At 42.0% G+C, this 19,728-nt stretch overlaps 1 protein-coding gene across 3 annotated transcripts in view; it reads right to left on the bottom strand.

Moving 5' to 3' along the window:
- Positions 1-19,728, bottom strand: part of PPP1R7 (protein phosphatase 1 regulatory subunit 7) — a 917,460-nt gene that overhangs the window by 241,217 nt on the left and 656,515 nt on the right. For all 3 annotated transcript variants that reach the window (XM_044070331.1, XM_044070333.1, XM_044070332.1), the window contains exon 8: positions 19,302-19,406. In XM_044070331.1, the coding sequence (XP_043926266.1) occupies positions 19,302-19,406 (105 nt within the window). The remainder of the gene's footprint in view (positions 1-19,301; positions 19,407-19,728) is intronic.

Below are 19,728 nucleotides of genomic sequence, written 5' to 3' on the forward strand. Positions count from 1 at the left end.
GTAACCTTGCCCACTCCAATGGAATTGTGGGATACCAACTTTCAAATGCAAACTGAAGAACAGACAACCAAAATATGGCAGACTCCCCCTGCAGCCATTCCAGTGTTCCATTACTTGGCTATTTCGCCCCATTTACCATAAACACCAATGCATGCATACTGCTTTACTTCTACAATGATTTGGATTTTATTTTTACACAGCACAATGCATAAACACCAATAGACATCTGTTAAAGCAATACTGTCTCACAATGAAAATAGATTTGGCATTAAAACGTCTCTGCCCTTGAATCTCACATTCATTATAAAAGCACTGAAACCTACACATCCAAAGACAATGCATCTGGCCAGTGGTGGATAAAGATTACCTTTGGGTTGTTTTCAAATTATTGGCCCCTTGCACACAAAACAAGAAACATACATGTGTTCTTTGATACACCTTCCTGACTTTAGTAAATTATATTCCTTGCATAACATAGCACACTTGCTAGACAGAGCACATTTTAAATTTATTCTTTGAACATTTTTTTCAGTAGGCAATGAAACAATGCATGAACCAGTAATGACAAAACTGCCCAATGCATGAACCAGTAATGACAAAACTGCCCAATTCAGAACATTTCCATCATAAACATCTACTTCCACACACACAATATACATATAAAAATAGAATGACAGTAGTGGAAGACATAGGGATCTTGTACAGCTTCTTACACTTATTTTCAATTTAAGTTTTGTTATTTTTTTTGGGGGGGGGTGGACAAAAGGCCAAAAACCAGGGACACATTTTAAACATTGCTTGTATAATTTTGGAAAGTTGCTAGAATAAAATGTTGTGTTACCACTGTGCATTTTACTGCCAAGTCTTGAGCACAGGACTCTGTGCACTACAGTCAGAGTAACATACCACTATGCCAAATCAGCAGCTTGTTTCCCCAAAAGATAGGAAAACTGAAATGTAAATGGCTAAATCATTTAATGAATTCAGTTCTCACTTCTCACCATAGCTCTCAACCCTTAGCACAAAAAACCTGGACAAGCCAATAATGGGGGAATACAGCCCCAAAATAGGGACACATTTCAAATACTGATCTTATAAATATAGAAAATTGCTAAATTATAATTATTATTCCTTGTATAATACAGCACACTTAGAGCACATTTTAAATTTATTGTTTGAACATTTTTCAGTAGGCAATGAAGCAAAATTCCTGAAAAGTAATGACAAAACTGCCCAATTCAAAACATTTCCATCATAAAAGTCTACTTACACACACACACACACACACACACACACACACACAGACACACACACACACACACACAGACACACACACACACACACACCTTCTTACACTTATTTTCAATTTAAGTTTTTTTTTTTGGGGGGGGGGGCAAAAACCAGGGACATTGTAAACATTGCTTGTATAATTTTGGAAAGTTGCTAGAATAAAATGTTGTGTTACCAGCATGCATTTCACTGGCAAAGCTTGAATACAGGAGACTCTGTGCACTACAGTCAGAGCAACCAACATACCACTATGCCAAATCAGCAGCTTGCTTCTCAAAAGGCAGGAAGACAAACTTAAATGGCTATCATTTAGTGAATCCAGTTCTCACTTCTCACCATAGTTCTCAACCTTTTAGCACAAAAAACCTGGCCAAAGCCAGTAATGGAGGAATAGAGAATTCAGTTCTCACCATAGGCTAGCCTATAGCTCTCAACTCTTAGCACAAAAAACCTGGACAAAGCCAACAATAGGGATATACAGCCCCAAAATAGGTACATATTTCAAATACTGATCTTATAAACTTAGAAAATTGCTAGAATAAAAGGTTTTTGTTACCATTTATTTTCTGAAGAATATGAAGTCAATTCAAATGCCGGTCAATAAATTCAACCTTCAGTGATTTATCACAACTCACAAACATCCTGAAACCACAGATTTTATGAGGAACAGAACAAAAAAAATTCACAAGTGGTGGTGGCTAGGGACATAAGGCTCTTTTTACCCTATACCCAGGGTAATGGGTTTGAGCCTAACAGTACCTCTAGCCACCAGGTGTATTATAATGGGGCCATTTACACACACACAATGTTCAGGAAAATCCAGAACTTGCATGACCTAAAATATGAATGATGTTCAAGGACATCCATATTTGCAAATTAGGAAAAATTAATAATATTATAAGGGAGGCAGAGACAGGAATGCTGAAATAAAAGAGGGACAATAAAATTTTCATTCTGAAAGGTGTTGTTGATGAGGAGGGGTAAAAGATGCTACTGTGAAAGTAAACATTCCTGTACCATATGTTTTAATATTAACAAATTACCATATGTTTTAATATTAACAAATTTAATTTATCCCCAGATGTGGAAAGAGATGGTCCTTAGAGTGGGCATGTTGGTGCAGAAATTTCTAGAAAATGGAGATGGTATTTAGAAAACACCAGAAAATGAAAGGTGTGTGTGTGTGCGCGCATGTGTGTGTGTGTGTGTGTGTGTGTGTGTGTGTGTGTGTGTGTGTGTGTGTGTGTGTGTGTGTGTGTGCGCGCGCGCGCGTGTGAAATACAAAGAGAAAGAAATGAAAATGTTAATGTCTCAAGTTTGGGCATCAAATGCGAACAATATAAAAATAATGTGCAAAGACAGAAAATATTGCTTCACTGTCAAAAAATTCAAATGGATTTGATCTCAATTTGAGGTGCTTTACTTGCATTCATAACCTGAGATAGTGTGGACTTTTGGGTAGAGATACATGTTCAGGGATTGTAGTTGTGTAATAACCTAGTTTTACCTGAGAAAGAACATTGGCAATTATTGTGCATTGCAAATCCTATCTCCTGCATCACATAAAACTATAGTCAAAAATGTATTCATCCCAATACTTGAATTTGCCTTACCTCACCCTTAGCATTCACCCAGTCTACAACAGTCAAAGAGTATAGTCCACTGAAATAAAAAAATGTGTGGATTTTCTCTCCTCTTTGAATGGAGGTCACAACATTGTCAGGGACTTCAGGCAGTACACTGTCTCCCAATACCAAGCAGGTTTACTCAGCTCTTTAGGACCCTAGTGTTCAAAATCCTTATAATGAGGTACTGTCCACCTCTGAAAAGAAAAGTTCTTGTAAGAGACCAAATGTGCTCAATTAGAAGCAACCAGGATGACACATTTTACTGTCTTCAGGCCTAGATTCAAACAAACCATAGATGAAAATATTTTACAGAATAGGGGATTTCTCCTAGGAATCATCTATATGAAGTAAGTAGTTCTCACTCACACACACACACACACACACACACACACACACACACTTCTGAAAGATTTACACACCTTAAGCTCCACATAATGTCCAAAATGACAGGCTCCACGAAGTCCTGAACGCATTTGAACGAAAAACTTCCTTATCGATGAACAAAAGCAGCAGCATAACTTCCTTTCAGCCCAGCCGGCATTTGAACACAAGCCCACTTGAACAGCACAGCCATTTGAACAGAAGCCCGCTTGAACAGCCCACCCGGAAATGTGAGCAGAGCTCATAGCACTGACGGCGCTGACGTCATCCACACAAAGACGTCAGCAAAACAGCGCAAAATGTAAAAAATAAAGTGGAAAAAAATTGGAAATGATGGGGTGTCACTCAGGAATCGTGACACCCCATCATTTGGAACCCAAAACTCAGTAAAAACCAAGTAATTCGGGATGGTTGGGAGGTATGACTGAGGGTAGTCCTGACTCTCCCATTGGAAATGCTCCCTTAAGCTATGACGGGTTTCCCCAAAGGAAAAATCCTCTGGGAGAGAGGCTGAAGGGATGGAATCCTCTGCATCAGAATCCTCATAAGTAGAGAGAGGTTGCATGGCTTCATATTCAGATGCATCAGAGTCATCTGACTCTTGTTCAGACAAAACTACAGGGGACAGAACTCTTTTCCTTTTGGAGGGGTTAGCTTGGCTTCCCCTGATCAGCATTATAAGGTCTTCCACCATTTAAAGCATTTGAGACTGAGGCAAGGAAGCTGGTGCCTGAGATTGAGTTGTCTGTTGTAGTCTGTACCCTGGGCCTAAGAAACTCGGTCATTTTCGAAAGAACTGTAATCGCAAAAGATGACATTGGTTTGTGTTGAGAATCGGTAGTGCGAAGGAATTCCTCAGAAGCTGGTGCCTGCTTAGTGGCTCCGGATGCATCCAAGGTAGAGACGACCACAGGATCCTTAGTCAAAGAAGAGTTCTGCAGCATACCGGACTCCGAAAGGGTCTTGGTAGTGGCCTGCAAATTCACAGAAGCGGGCATCAGGGGCTGCGAAAGTGCCTCACTGAGGACCAGAGAACTGACGACTAGCTTAACGGGAGCATCGTCGGTAGGTTTGGACCTGTGTGGTCTGTCTAAGTTCTTTCGGAAGATCTGCTGTCGGATGGCTTACCGAAGCCATATCGGAGTTAGAGGATTGTAAATGAAAATATCTAGCTACAATAAGGCCCCGACGATGGACAGTTCTGGCATTGAACAAAGCACAGAAGCGACAGCAGGGGACATCATGGTCTGGGCCTAAACAAGTGACACATTAAGAATGAAAGCCTTGGTGTGGTATTTGCTTTCCACAAGCGAGACAATTGTTAACTTTTTCTGACCGGTTAGAGCAAAAAAAAAGGGCTACTTAGCTTTAGAACACTTCAGCTTCAATTCAGTAGACGAAACTCAGGTAGTGGCCGACCAGTACTAGTGCGAATTGCTTCTGCTTCGGGCTCCACAGCAAGAAAGACTGATGTAATTGCTTCGGCTGCCTTACTTTATACTACTGACAACCTGACGTCAGTCCTGAAGCGACAGCAACCGAAGCAGAACTACTAAGCCTCTGGTATTCGGGCCGGCCGAAGGCTACCCTGGCAGGGATGACCCAAATGCAATGACTGCAACAGTGAGACATGAAGAACATGATACAACTACCCTAATTTTCAAATCTATATCAAGGTTTTTTTTTTTCAGTGCCAGAGATCTTAATAAACAGCCAGATCTCGAGCCCCTCCTGTAAAGGAGAGAAGACTTGGCTTAATTGTAATACAACACTCCCTCCTTACCTGGGTTTAGCACTCATGTATTAAAACCCGAAAGAAACTGCCAGAGCATTTCTGTGCATGTCAGAACCCATATCACTTAGAGACAGATTCAAAACAAATGTATAGCTTGCTGTAGGATACCTTCCATGTCCCCAGATGACCAGCAGCGATTCTTAAAAACACACTCTGAAATATCCATTATGAAAAAATACTTTAAGTTGAGAGATTTCAATTAGTTGATAAATCAATACACATACAGCACAGAGGCTGGGTATACCCAATGTATTGTTACTTAATAAAATAATTCCTTAGAATAAATCAGAAACCAGCCCAGAAGGAAGAAACATGCTAGACCTTGTTTTTAACAACATAGCTCTCGCACACACCACTCCTACAGAATCTCCATCCCTGACATACCGCTTGACCTTTTAGTTCAAGAAATCCATTCAAAGCCAAAATTAATGGGAGGACAAAGGCCCAAAAACAGAGAGAGATTTTAAATATTGTTCTTATAAATTTGAAAGTTGCTAGAACAACATAACATGTTTTTCATTAGTATTCACTTTTTGAAGGATCTGAAGTCTAAAACTAAAATGCCTGTCATTTAGTGACTTCAATCTTCATGATTTGCCAGAAAACACAATTTTATGAGGAAGAGACCAAAAATCTGAGGCAAAAATCTGGACAGTTGAGAGGTATGGGGTCTATATTATATGTTCAAAGTCTGAAAACCTCGAATCTCATATGATCGACTCCATATGAGCAAAGTTTTCAAACGAACATAAAATATAAACAAACTAAAAATTAAAAAACCTACCTGAACACTCTATACAGGGGGGCAAGCCCCCCTGCACCACCCATACCCCCCCACTACTTAAATATACCAACTCTGAGATCGCACTACATTGAAGTGAAGGGAAATATTCCCTACGGCGATCTCCGTTGAAACGTTCGATGTTTGAAAACTTCGCTCATATGATGTCGATCATATGAGATAAGAAGTTTTCAAACTTCAAACTTATTATATAGACCCTGTAGATTGTCCCCTGTAGGAAAGCATAGTGTCATAGAAAGGCCAAGTCGCATGTTTTTACTTATAGGAATGTGTTCCTTCCCATTTGTGGCTGTACAACAAGACAAGTGGCACTGTCAATCACAATCATCATGGGCTTGAATCCTCTCACAGCGTATTTAAATGGGTCTATATTATTTGAACAAAAGTTCAAAATATCGATCGCTGTAAACAGAGGAAATGTCGGACATCGAAACCTGTATTGTGGAGGGCTGCACCCCCCCCCCCCACACTCCCCCACTAACTATATATACCAACTCTGAGATTACACTACAGTGAGGAAAGGGCAAATTTCCTGATCTTCATTGTACTGTGTACTCACAAAACACACGTCGATGTCTGGCATACCGGCATTTTCGCTGTTTACAGAGATCGATATTTTGAACTTTCATTCAAATAATATAGACCCGTATTTAATTAAAAGCATCTCCTTCAGGTTTATATGCAGTCTGGTCTCTACCCTGCTTCAGGTCTCCTGCAACTTCAGGCCTTGTGGATGGTCTCCCCAGGACGGATCTGGCACATCTGAGGTAAGCATCTGACTACGGGGCCAGCGACAGACAAGCATTTCTCTGTTCTCTTGGATGGCTGAAGTCCACCGGTCCAGTTCACTATTCAAGTACAGAAATGCTAGGAGGGCATACCCCAGATTGTGTGTGAATTTCCTGATCCACAATATTCCTTCGGTACCACTGGATCATTCTCACATTCAGCCATACCTGGGGGACAATCAGGACTGCGGTGCCATGTGCAGGAGGATCTCCCTGGATGTCCACATCTTTTTGTGATAACTGGTGGAAGAACTGAATGAGAGTTGAGACTATCCTGGAGCAGCAAAATACTTTGGCATCTGTGTGTCCAGGAGAACCCTAAGAATACAGTTACCTGGGAATGTTCCAGTTTGGACTTGTGTAGGTTCAAGGCAAACAAAACGTTTCTGTAGTCATTGTTGGGAAAAGCAGAAGGCCCATATAGTCTCCTTTCAAGAAAAGGCCTGTACAAGGCAGGTGTCTAGATATGAGTAAATGTGTTATGTCTCTTCTCCTGCAATGAGTAGCCCCTGGTGCTAGATACTTTGGAAAAACTATTGGGAAGAGTGACAATGGTAATGAGGTAAACAGATAGTGTCAACCCCTTATCCGGAATCCTAAAAATGACTTTTTGGTTATGTGAATGGGAATGTGGAGATGTGCAACTTTTAGGTCCACTGTCACCATAAATGCATTTTGACTTGTCAAAGGAAGAAGGGACTGAAGGGTCAAGATTTTGAATTTTCTTAATTAAAGGTACTGGTTTATTTTCAACAAATCTACAATAGGTCTTTGTGGACTGTGCCTTCTTGGAACCATGATAAACCTTAAACATTTTCCTTGTGTCTTTGGGATGACTTCAATCGTCCCCCCTCTTGCAACATGAGATGCAGTAGAAAAGCTCTTGTTTTGCTGGCATGCTCAGCATCCCTTGCTGTGAAGTTTTGAACCAAATTCCATATGGTATTTATTTGCAGTTATGACCAGAATCCATTTATCTGAGGTGCTATTTCTCCACTTGCCTAGACAGGTGAAGAGTTTTCCCTCCCACTTAGAGGAGGAGTTGGGTCTTGTTGGGGGTGGCAAACAGGTTTGGTCCGAGTAGTCACGGTTGATCTTTAGAGGGGGTGAAAGTCTGCTGTCCCACTCGTCTCCCCCTTATCATCCTGCACTTTTTCCCTAAGAAATAGTTTTCCATGTTTCTGTTTACCTTTACCTGGCCTTTTATAAAAAAGATAGCTCCTATTGTACATGGACAGGGAGAGAATGAAATATATGACAGACTGCATCCATCACTTTTCCCTTTTCCCTCTAAGCTCTTGAATAACTCATAAGCTTGAAGGCCAAAGAACAAATCTCGGTCTAGGGGTAAACTGAGGAATTTGTCCTTTATATCTTTAGCTAAGAGATGCGAGTGAAGCCAGGTATGTCTTACTAATACTGTGCCAAAGGCAGCAGCTCTGGAAGCTGCCACAGGTAGACAATGCTATATCTACCTAACTGAATGGATGTCTGGATAAGTTGAGTTAAAGTGGCTTTAAATTCCTATTTTGCCAACTTAAGCGCCATCATTTGTTGAAGGATATGCTTCTGGAACTTCAGGATATGAGCTTGATACTTCAATGTTCTAAATGACAACATGACTGAGGTATACAACACCCACCTTGCCATATCTGCTGAGAGGTCTACACTTCTTATCTTGTAGAATGTTTCTTGCTGGGAGCATTTAACCCTTTTGGCTGCCTCCAATAAACAGTGTCTGGTTCTGCCACTTGGTTTTCTAAAGAAAGGAATAGTGGCCTTGTACCTTGTAAAATCTAGCTGTTCTCCCAGAAGCCAAACAGTGTCCAGTTCCTGTTACCCTGTTGTGAAGGCAGGCAGAATGGAAGGGCTCCCTATATGGACATAATGGGAACTAAATTTGGAGGGATCATAGCCTAATAAACCCAAAAGCCTTGTTTTTAGCATTCAAAACTTTTGCAGCCTTCCAGTAAAAAAAGTTCCTTAAAGAGGGCTAAAGTGCTGGCTGCTGAAGATTTTGAGGCCAACATAGGTTGGCACTGAGCTATCTGCCCGAAGGCATATATTAGCCCAGCCACATTGCGCGGTATTCACCGCCCCTTTCGTAGTTCCCTAGACCCTTGTACTAGCAGCTAGTACCCTTGGCCCCTATCTAGTAGTGCTGTTGGTGTGATCCCCGGTGTGAACTTTCTGTTACCCATCCACTCATCAAGGTTCCTCTTGAAGAGTGATAGTGAGGGGCTCTGTCTTATGTAGATCGGGACTCTGTTCCATAGTAAGGGAAGTCTCTGTGAAGGGAATCTATCCCTCCAGCATGTTCTATTCATTGCTGTGTTGAGGTTTATATCCCTAGAGCGTGTAGCTCGAGTAGATTTGGTTTTGCTAAGATGGAGCATGTTCAACAATTCTGGGTTGAACATATCATATGTTAATGTCATGAGGATAGTGCTCCTAGACAGCACTATTATTCTCCAAATTTCCTAGACAGCACTATTATAATATAGCATAAGACCCCCGATCGTCCACAAGATTTAAGTTCAATTTACTCTTCAAAGCATGTCCAGAGGTCAGCTTCAGGTGTACTCTCCAATTCATCTGGTGGAATTGGGCATCCTGAGGCAATGTCACAACTGGCTCATGTATATAGACAACCCTCTCCTCTTACCTCTAGACACAAACACTTGTGAGAGATGCAAATACACAGCCAGACTGGAGGCTAAGCGCTCTCAACTCATGACTGTAACAGACAGTCAAGAGGATAAGGGACACACTTGCATCACACCACCTGTCACACATGAATCTACAAAACAAGCACCGGCAAAACATACGCATAAATACACAAAAACATATTCGGAGGCACTACGTACCAATCTGAAAAAGAAACAGTGCCCTCCAAAGCAGACAAGCAAGCAACCTGCACCCCCAAACACAATCCAGAAAACACAATTCACGTCAGCAGTGTGCCTCACAACAGCCCATAAGGTAAAACACCATACCTAACACGCTTGTAATAGGAGACTCTATAGTAAGGCACACAGATGTTCCACTCACCAGGCTGAACAAGGAGAAGGTTACTGTCGGGTGCTCGGATCCGCCACATAACACAAGCACTTAGGTCACTCCAGAACAAGTACAAGTATGACGCTGTCATTGTACATGTTGGTGTGAATGATCTAAGACGTACCTCCCTGGACTACATGAAAAGAGACATTGAGGAGCTCTCTGATCATGTAGGCCAAGCTGGTATGACCCTGACCTTGAGTAGCATACAACCTTCACCTAGAATGATACCACAATACAAAGACAAAATGATCAATTTCAACAATTGGCTAAGCTTCTGGTGTCATTCTAAGGGGATCCAGTGTCTGTCTGCCTGGGATGACATGATAGACAAGCCTCGCTGTTTTGCCAGAGATGGATTGCACCTGTCACACCTAGGTTTTCGAATACTGGCCAAGGCTCTTGCCATCCCCACAGTGTCTTTTTTTAGGCAAGGCTCAAAGGACAAACCAACCATCGTAACCAGCACAGGTAACCAAAAACTAAGGGTAATGCTACTCAATGCCAGAAGTCTCAACCTCAAAATGCACACACTCGAGGCTCTCCTCAGCATGGAGAAAATCAAGTTTGTGCAGTGATGGAAACCTGGTTCAAGGCTCAAGAGAGCACCCCTGCACTGCCAGGTTACAATTCATATCATACCTTCCGGCCTCAGTTACCGGATCGCAGTACAAAGGGCGGAGGTGTATCCATATTCATCAAGGATACCCATATCTCCAGGTTAGTAGCACAGCATGATGCCCCAGAGATCATCCATGCGCAACTATCAGCAGGCAAAACCACATTTCAAGTCGTAGCCAGTTATAGATCACCCAACATGTCCCAAGATGCTCACTCTGCATTCCTTGAGACATTGGAAAATATAAAGGTCCTACCCAACACCATAATCTTGGGTGATTTCAACTACCCTGGTATAGACTAGGAAAACTACCAATGTTCCAACTCCTATGTTCAGCGATTCATAGAATTTATAAATTCAAATGCCCTTGAACAACTGGTATGTTCTCCCACTAGAGGGACAACATATTGGATTTAATCATCACAAATATGGGGCGCCCATTGTACCACACCCATTATCACCCCCTCCTTGGTCAGATCCGACCACAAACTGACAACCCTGGACATCCTCACTCCTCCACCCCCCCCCCAATCAAAGAAACCATAGTCAAAAACCTTTCCAAAGCAAACTTCAAACTACTTGCATCCGAAGTGGAAAGCTTCACTATTCCCTTGCAGAAGGATAATGATATCCAGGATGCTGAATCCTACACCAAGGCACTCTATATGCATCTTCAGGATATCATGGACCATGCTATCCCAAATAAAACCAAGACTCCTTCCTCAAGCAAGAAGAAACCAGTCTGGTGGACCCTGGCCATAAGCAAACTTTATAACAAAAGGAGGAGACTTATACAAAAAAAGGCCAAATCTCAAGTAGAAAAATCATCCCTGATCAGCATTAGTAAGAAATTGAGGGCCCTCATCAAGTCAACGAAAGCTAATTTTGAAAAGAAAGTTGCCAAGGATAATCATAAGGCCTTCTATGGCTATGTCAAAAGCCTAAATGGCAATGCTCAGGTCTGTTCTGAGCTAGTACAAAATGGAACAAAATACACTGACCCTTCTGACATTGCCAACATCTTGGCTGACAGGTTCAGTGCAAACCCCCCCCCCCCTCACCAACTACAGGGCCTATTACCATTCCAGGGGATTGTGTAAGTACAATTATTACTGATACGTTGGTTAACAAGGCTCTATCTAAAGCTAAAAACACTGCCTCCATGGGCCCAGATGGTGTCCCAGGCTGTGTCATACGCGAGCTCCAAAAGGAATTAACCCCGCATCTTAATATCCTGTTCAGTCTCAGCCTCTCCACAGGATATGTGCCCAGAGAATGGCGCATGGCAACGGTGGTCCCGCTACACAAGAGTGGGGCCACAACTGACCCTGGGAACTACCGACCAATAAGCCTGACCAGTCTGATCTGTAAGGCTATGGAGCGAATCATTATGGAACTCATAAATGGAGAGATTGGGAACCTCCAGTCGCTGGACCCCACACAGTTCGGCTTCGTCAAGGGCAGATCATGCCTCCTGAACCTGGTGGATTTCTTTGAGACAGTTACTCAGGCTATAGATAAGGGAAAGGAGGTACACACGGCTTAAATTGACCTTGCTAAAGCATTTGACACCATTCCCCATTCGGGTATTATTGATAAGCTTACCAGCCTGGGCATAAACCCTTATGTCACAAGATGGATCACAAACTGTCTCTCAGACAGATCCCATAAAGTAAGAGTAGCGGGATCTATGTCTGAATCCAGACCAGTAACGAGTGGTGTGCCTCAGGGCTCTGTCCTGGGGCCCCTCCTGTTTGGCATATACTTCTCAGAAGTACAGGCAAGCACGGAAGGGCTGTGGATGACTAAGTTTGCAGACGACTGCAAACTGGGTGATATAATAGAGTCTCCGGCCAACATGGAGATCCTCCAGAAGGGCCTAAATGAGACTAATGCATGGTGTCAAAGCCATGGTCTCAAGCTAAATGCAAAAAAATGAGTAGTAATCCCCTTTGGAAAAAACAGAGTACCCGCAAACTACAACATAGGAGGTAATCCCCTGAAATCTGAAGACGAAATAAGGGATCTAGGAACCCAAGTAGATAGTCAGCTTTCCTTTGATAATCATGTTGCCAAAGTGGTTAGAAAATCCTTCTATGTGACCCATCTGATTATGAAAGGGTTCGCATCAAGATCTAAGGATGTAATGGTGCCCCTCTACTCTTCCCTCATCAGACCCATTATTGAGTACAATGCACCAATTGGAATGTACCTGGCTAGACATCTCCAGCAGCTGGAGAGACCACAGAGGAACCTAACCAAGAGAATTACTGGCCTCAAACAGTTGCCCTATGCAGCACGATTGAAAAAGCTAAGACTGTTCTCTGTTGCATACCGCTTTCTCAGAGGCAATCTCTGTCTAACGTACAGAGCCATGTCCAACATATTAACATATTATAATTATTAACATAATTAACATATCCTCGCTATCCATATTGGGGGGGGGGGGGCATTTTGTCTTCCTCTTGTGAGGTGTGTTTTTAATGTACCTTATAGTTAGTACTGGTGGCAAGTCCCCATTACATTTTGCACGGTGATTCCCCAATGTCTACAGTTTGCCTCATCCTGACTGCCAGGCCTTTCAGTTTGATCAAAAACTCTGTGCTAAGGAGAACAAGTCTGGAAATGTAGTTGGAAGAAGTTCATGAAAGTCTTCTAGGCTATGATCTAAGGTTTTTGTCAGCGGTTCAACATTCAGATTAATATTAGCGTGCATCCACAGTTACAGCGGGTAGGTTTCTTTTTTGGCAGCATGGTATAATCTGCATTGGAAAGGTCTGCCTTAAGCTTGGTCCAAGAGGATTTGCTTGATGATCTGACATGCCAAACTCTGGATTAGCTTTCTCAGGGATAGGTGATTCTACTGACAATGGACAACTGGGCTTGAACAAGTGTCTCCTCACTAACAGGGTCATCAGGCTGAGAATTCTAGGGAATCCATTAACTCCTCAGGCCTGCAGCAAGACTTCTGATGTAATACATCTCAGCGACTGCTGCCAGACACTATGGAGAAATGGCTTATGAATGCCACAGGTTTCCTGTAGTTTAACTGTGCAATCAGAAGCTGTGTTCCACCTGGTTTTAATTGTTCAGACAGTGAAGCCCCCTGTGGATGTCACATGGGGTGATGACATGGTAAAGGAATAAGGAACAAAACACACTTGCTGTGCCTAGCCTTCAAGTTATCTGCCTTTTACATTCGCACTTACATCTGCCTGGCCAGCTATCCCAGACCTCCTAATGGACAAGTCTATAACCCAGAACGCATTGAAAAACAAGAACTACTGAGACAGCCACTAGAATAAGGAACTCTTCAAGGGAAAATCCCCTAAGGGGTACTTGCCTGCTCATCCACCTCTGGTCTAGCAGACTGTAATGAGCTGCTGTAAAATACCACACAGCAAGAACAAACTGAAGATGGCTAACTGTATGACCTCCTTTATACTGCAATGTACAGAAGGAGGGAGGGTAGGTGGGGAGATGCATGCTCAATACAGGGGAAGGGCAAAGAGCTCTGAAACTCTGGCTGGATGCAAGACTACCTACAGCAGAGATGCCTGTATCACTCACTCACATGCAGAACAAGTGTGTGTGTGTATTTTTAACTTGAGTTAAAGATCTATGCTGGGGGTTCCTTTGCTGAAATAAGGTTTTTAAGAGAAAAAAACAACTACATGTACAGAGGTTCTTTGTGGTCCAGCAGCAGTGACACCAAACACAATATGTTAGAGGTCATGAGTTCAAGTCCCAAATAAGAGTTATCCTTTCAATCCTATGATTCTCAGGTGTGTGTGTGTGTGTGTGTGTGTGTGTGTGTGTGTGTGTGTGTGTGTGTGTGTGTGTGTGTGTGTGTGTGTGGAATTTTCCTAGCTGAAAAGATAAGGCTCTTATGGAAAAACATGACATTTATCTGTCCAGATGCTTTTGATAGTCCAGTGGTGTTGGAGGTCTTGGGTTTGAGTCCCAGATGAGAGCTAATATTATACTTTCACTCCTGTGATTTTAACAGTTCCTAAGTTGGTCTTCCTGCTCATCTCCATTTCTTAATTTCAGAATCCAGTTCAAGTCCAAGATACTCCCAGTTCGTCTAGTCAACACCTGTGCTTTTCTCTCTCTCTCTATGAAGCATTTTCCTTTGGAACAGTGGAAAGGGTTTCACTGTCAAAGTCTCTCTATCAGCCTTATCAGAAGAATAAGAAGCAGAGTCCCCCTTCCCTTTAATGGCTCTTTTTGCTGGACAAACTTTTGCACGTCTTCCTTGGCCTGTTCTGCATCAAAAAATTACTTTCACCCTCCAGAAAAACATTCTGAAGACAGCTGAATACAGCAGCTTGAATCTCACACCTGCCTTTCAACATTTCCTGATTACTGGGATAAATTTGCTTTTCTTCTGCCTGGTGTACAGTGAATAGTCATTTTCCACAAACACTCTGTCTCCAGTGTTTATTTTGCTCTTCTGCCACAGTTTTGTCAGGATTAGCTCTTTCTGCTGGTATGACTGCATCTTTACTAATACAGGTCTTGGCTGCTTTCTCTTGGTCAGATTTGGAGCATATGCACAATGTGCCCTTCTAAATGACAAATCCTGCTGTAGAATACCTGTCCACTTGCTTATTTGTGCTTTCATAAAATGAACACAATCTGTTCCTTCCAGTTTCTCTGGTACATCAGAAACTCTTTGGTTTTCCATACCTACTCTGTCCTCTAACTCTACCTTTTTTTTTTAAATAGTTCATCCTGAGCAGTTTTGTACTTGGGCAGACTTTTCATTTTGACCTCTGATTTTTGTAGTTTTATCAGTTAATCTGAAAAGCTGTTTAAAGCTTCTTCCACTGTTCCAGCCTTTTTGTTTTTTGAGTTTGCATATTCCCTTTAACTTATTTTTCCTCTAGGTTACTGGAAACCATCTCTTGCGCCAAAGCTGGAACTTGAACTGCTTTTTGCTGAACAGCTGCAGGATTCTTCCCCATCCAGCCAGTGTCCTTACTAGCCAGTAACTGAATTTTACTAACATAGGCAAAATTATTGGCCCTTACCCATCGGTTTCTTTTTTGACACTGGGAGAGTGGAAATTAAGCTGCTGATCAGGGTGTTGCCACCTTGGAAAGTCTTAACTATATTTCACTTTGATGTAATAAAACTATATTACTGTTTCCAAATGTCTGCTGTAATTTTTTATAATTGTAAATGACATACCACTGCTTTGCCTGTGCGTCTAGGTTATGGGTGTATATGACTCTTGACCAGCCCACTTACAAGATTAATAAAACATATAAAATCAGAGGTTTTATAATAAAAGCAACAACTGTGACATACACATTGTAAGAGGCAGTACAAAACACAAGGTTTTATTTGACTCAATGTAGTCTGACTTGAATCCTGATGGTGAAAAGCATGAGTACCACACCAAAAGTTTCACCTGCATAAATCTGCTCTAATGAACATGCATGTAAAATCCTCGCCACCTACTTAAGCAGCTTAAAACATTTTATTCTTACCAGCAGAAATGAGTAAAATGAGTTTCCAATTAGCAAAGGTCATTACATTATATTAACTAGATGGTACGAGACAATAAACCTAGCCCACTCTGTTGTTCAAGTACATTCAACATTCCTGTCTTCTCCCACACCTATTTTCAACTTGTCCATTGGCCTCCTGAATACCTCTGTGGATTCCATCTCCAAAACCCATTGCAGTAGTCCACTCCATGAGTTCAGAATGCTCACTGTGAAGTACCTTCACAAATCTAAGGATTAGCTGGTCCCCAGAATCTGCTGGCTGTAACCACTCCCCACTTTCATCTTTCCTATTCGACAACCCCTTCACATATTTCTGACATGATTGTGTGCATTCATCTCACTCCCCCCGCCACCAGTCTCTGGCTATATCCTCTCTTACATCCCAAGCACCCTTTCAGTTGCTTTCTTTTGGACTTCAGCCTGATATCCCTCTCTCTCTATGGTCCCCCCAGAACAGGATACACAGTGACCATCACACCAAAGTTCAAAGAAATGGGAGTAAGACAACCTTTTATGACTCCCTTGTTTAGCTGAATACAGGACAGTAAAACCAAAGCACTATCAGGATAAAGTTTCTCCCTACCCTTGAGGCTGTGTGATCTCTGACTGAATATACTTAAGACAAGTGGGAATGAAAGGTGCAGGAAGGCTTACTTCCCAAAAATGTTTTCTGAGCTTGTGCTAAAGTCAACCTTGTGTGACACTGGCTTTGAAGTTTCACCGTTCACATGTTCTTTGTTTACCACAGATCATTCCAGAACTGTGCACAGCAAGATGTGGCCTGCCAAGCGTATGACAGAACAAGGAATATTGCCACTCTGCTCAAGTCCAACTATCACCTACTCCATGTAATGTCTCCTTTAACTCACAGCCCTCCATTCCAAACTCTTGCATGTTCAGCGTTTTTGTACCACCGGTTAGCCTCACCTACCTCTTCCTCAAACCACTGTCTTACTATCATGTGTAATGCATCTCTGATCTACATTATAGTTCCTTTCCTAAAGTTTGCCCATCCCATAATTCACCTTGACCTTTTCCTCAAATTCAGAATAATCTAATATGCTAAAATCACACACCACCAACGTTCTTTCTCTTCCCTCCTCTCTAAGCCACAAAGTGACATGATCATTGCTGGCTAATGGTGCCCTACCTGGATATTCCTAACCATCTCAGCCTTAGTCAGGGTGACATCCAGAGTACGTTTCTTTTTGTGCAGTTCAATATCAGCTGACTGAACCCCTCTGGTTCAAGACTACAATCAACTCCCTTGCCATCTCTGCAGAGAAGCACAAGCTCCTAGCAAATCACATGAAGACTCACTCTTCTTCCATTATTATAAAACTTTTACTCCTATACCACCCTTGTCTCCACCCATCTCTCATACTTTCCCCTGGGCATGACTGGGTGCTGATATCTTGCATCAATCCTCCTCCTACCTTAACCCCCATTATGCTTACTATGAGCTCAGCGCCAAGCAGTCTCATTTTTTTTTTTTTTTTTTAGACTGTGGTTCCTCTCTCTCTCTCTCTCTCTCTCTCTCTCTGACTTCAAATTTGGTCCCCTCCTTTATTCAGATTGATACCCCTTCCTTCAGCCCTCCATTCTTTGCCATTCCTGAAGAACTTGTACTCAGGTGCCTCTGTCCCACAACCTCTTGCCAGTAACTCAAATTTCTGGGATGTCAGTATCACCTCCCTTCCTCCATCTGCTTACCTAAACTCCTAGCACTGCATAGTAATTCTACCCCTCTGTTCTCAGTTACCCTTATTTACTGCTCTGTTATCATTTCTGCATTCTACCACTTCATCTACTGCCAGAGCACCTTCTTCTCTTCTACATCTGATCTGCTCTCTCCCTTTCTTACGCTAAAGGTATAGTCGCTGAGCTTTAACTTTCCAGCCTAGCGCTGAGCACCTCTGCACCTTCTAGACCAAGATACAGCCTTGCTCCTGATATGCAGTCTCCTCTCCATACTCTCACCAGTCCCAAGCCTTTCTCCTTTGTCTACTGCAGCAGCCAGTCTTTATACTCCCTGATGATCTGCTTCCAGTGTACGCTGGTTGCTGGCATGTGTAACATTCCTGAGAATGCAACTTTCATTCCCCGTACTAGTATCCTTCCCCTAACTCCCTGGCCCTGCTTGCTACCACTTCAGCTTTTCCTCTGGAAGGTCACTAGCGTCTACATGTACTGCAATGTGCATCCGCACCTTCAGCTTTTCCTCTGGAAGGTCACTAGCGTCTACATGCACTGCAATGTGCATCCGCACCAGCCACCTGGTTACAACCTCTGTCAACCTCTTCCTATAGCTGATGAAGTCTTGAGCCCTGAGATAGGTTTCACTGTAATCTGGTCTTTGTTGTTGTTTTACTAGGACCCTTAAGTCCCCTTCATAAGAGTCTGTAACCATCAAAACCTGACTCACTCTACCTCCCACCTATGTTGGATCTTGCCTCCACTTTCTGTCCTATGTACCTAATATCTTCTAGATGTGTTGATGAGGGACCTAGGACCATCTCAAGTCTTAATTTTTAAAGGCAGCACTAGTCATTTTTTTGTGTCAATGCATCTGTACAATGTAAAATCTTCCTAAGAGATTGCCATATGGAGACAATGAATGACACTCACACCATTAAGGCAGGCTAGCTACACATCATCTTAAACCCATCTAGGATTTTAACTCCTCTATGTGAGATGGTAAAATATTCAAGGTAGCAGTCCTCTGATTCTTTTAGGACTTTAAGGTGTATAATGTTGGTATGAATGACAGCTTGAGAATAAGGCTGCTGAACCAAACACAATGGGATTGGTAACTGCCAAAATAACTCTTAATTCCTTACAGCCAATCAGCAAAACAATCCAGAAATATTTTAAGAAAAAATATATACATCTGTCATTGTCAAAAATCAGTAACCATTAATGACAAACAGGACTGTAAAAGGGAATCAGGTTGCCAAATGAAATGTACTCTTTTACAGTTGGACTTCCTGTAACAACCTCGGCTTAAGAATGTATCGTCTCACGCTCAATTAGTGGGTCGCCTGCAAAAAGGCTAGTCTGGTGACTGATGTTGGCCTAATGGCCAGCTCCTACATATACATGCACAATTCCTGCACCAATGATCAATGGTGGGCAATACAATGTTTCACCTTTTACTGCCAAAAGACCTATATAGTGGCAAACGTCTACAGTTATGCACAGTCTTCAAGCAATCACAGATGATGACCTCAAAGTGACTACAAATGTTATCCAACAATGCAAGACCTTACCATCATTTATGAAGTAGCAGTGTTTATAACTGGAAAAGCAGTTTCTTCTAGCTAACTCGAAATTATACAGTATGCCCTTTTGAAAATGGTATAAACTGATACCTTAACAAAGAACAGTGGTTTTCCCATTCAAAGTTATACGGCACTCACATTGCTTTCCAGACCTTCAATTATCTCAATCCCATTATGGCTCAAGTACAATTCCTTTAGGTTTAACAGGTTTTGCAGGCCTTCAATTTTTGTTATTCGGTTACTCTGAAAAACAGAAACAATATTCTAGGCACAATGGAAAAACAAAGTGTAACTTCAGCTCTTATGAAAAGGCAAGCTATCCAGCTTTCTCTTTAGCAATTGTACTTGAGTGTATTAAAAAAAAAATCACATGACCCACTGAAGACGAGATAAAGTACAGTTTTGTACTCACCATAAAAGCAAATAGTTAACTGCTTTTCAGTCATTTTGGTAAAATAATCATCTATGGGCAAAATCATAACATATCTTCCCTTGCATATCCTGAAACACTACAGCAGTAAAATCCTCTACAAATTCAAAATGGAGGTCTAACTTACAATGTTTA

This window comes from Protopterus annectens, chromosome 4.part1 (assembly GCF_019279795.1).
Source record: "Protopterus annectens isolate FY-2018-M chromosome 4.part1, PAN1.0, whole genome shotgun sequence".
Taxonomy (NCBI): domain Eukaryota; kingdom Metazoa; phylum Chordata; order Ceratodontiformes; family Protopteridae; genus Protopterus; species Protopterus annectens.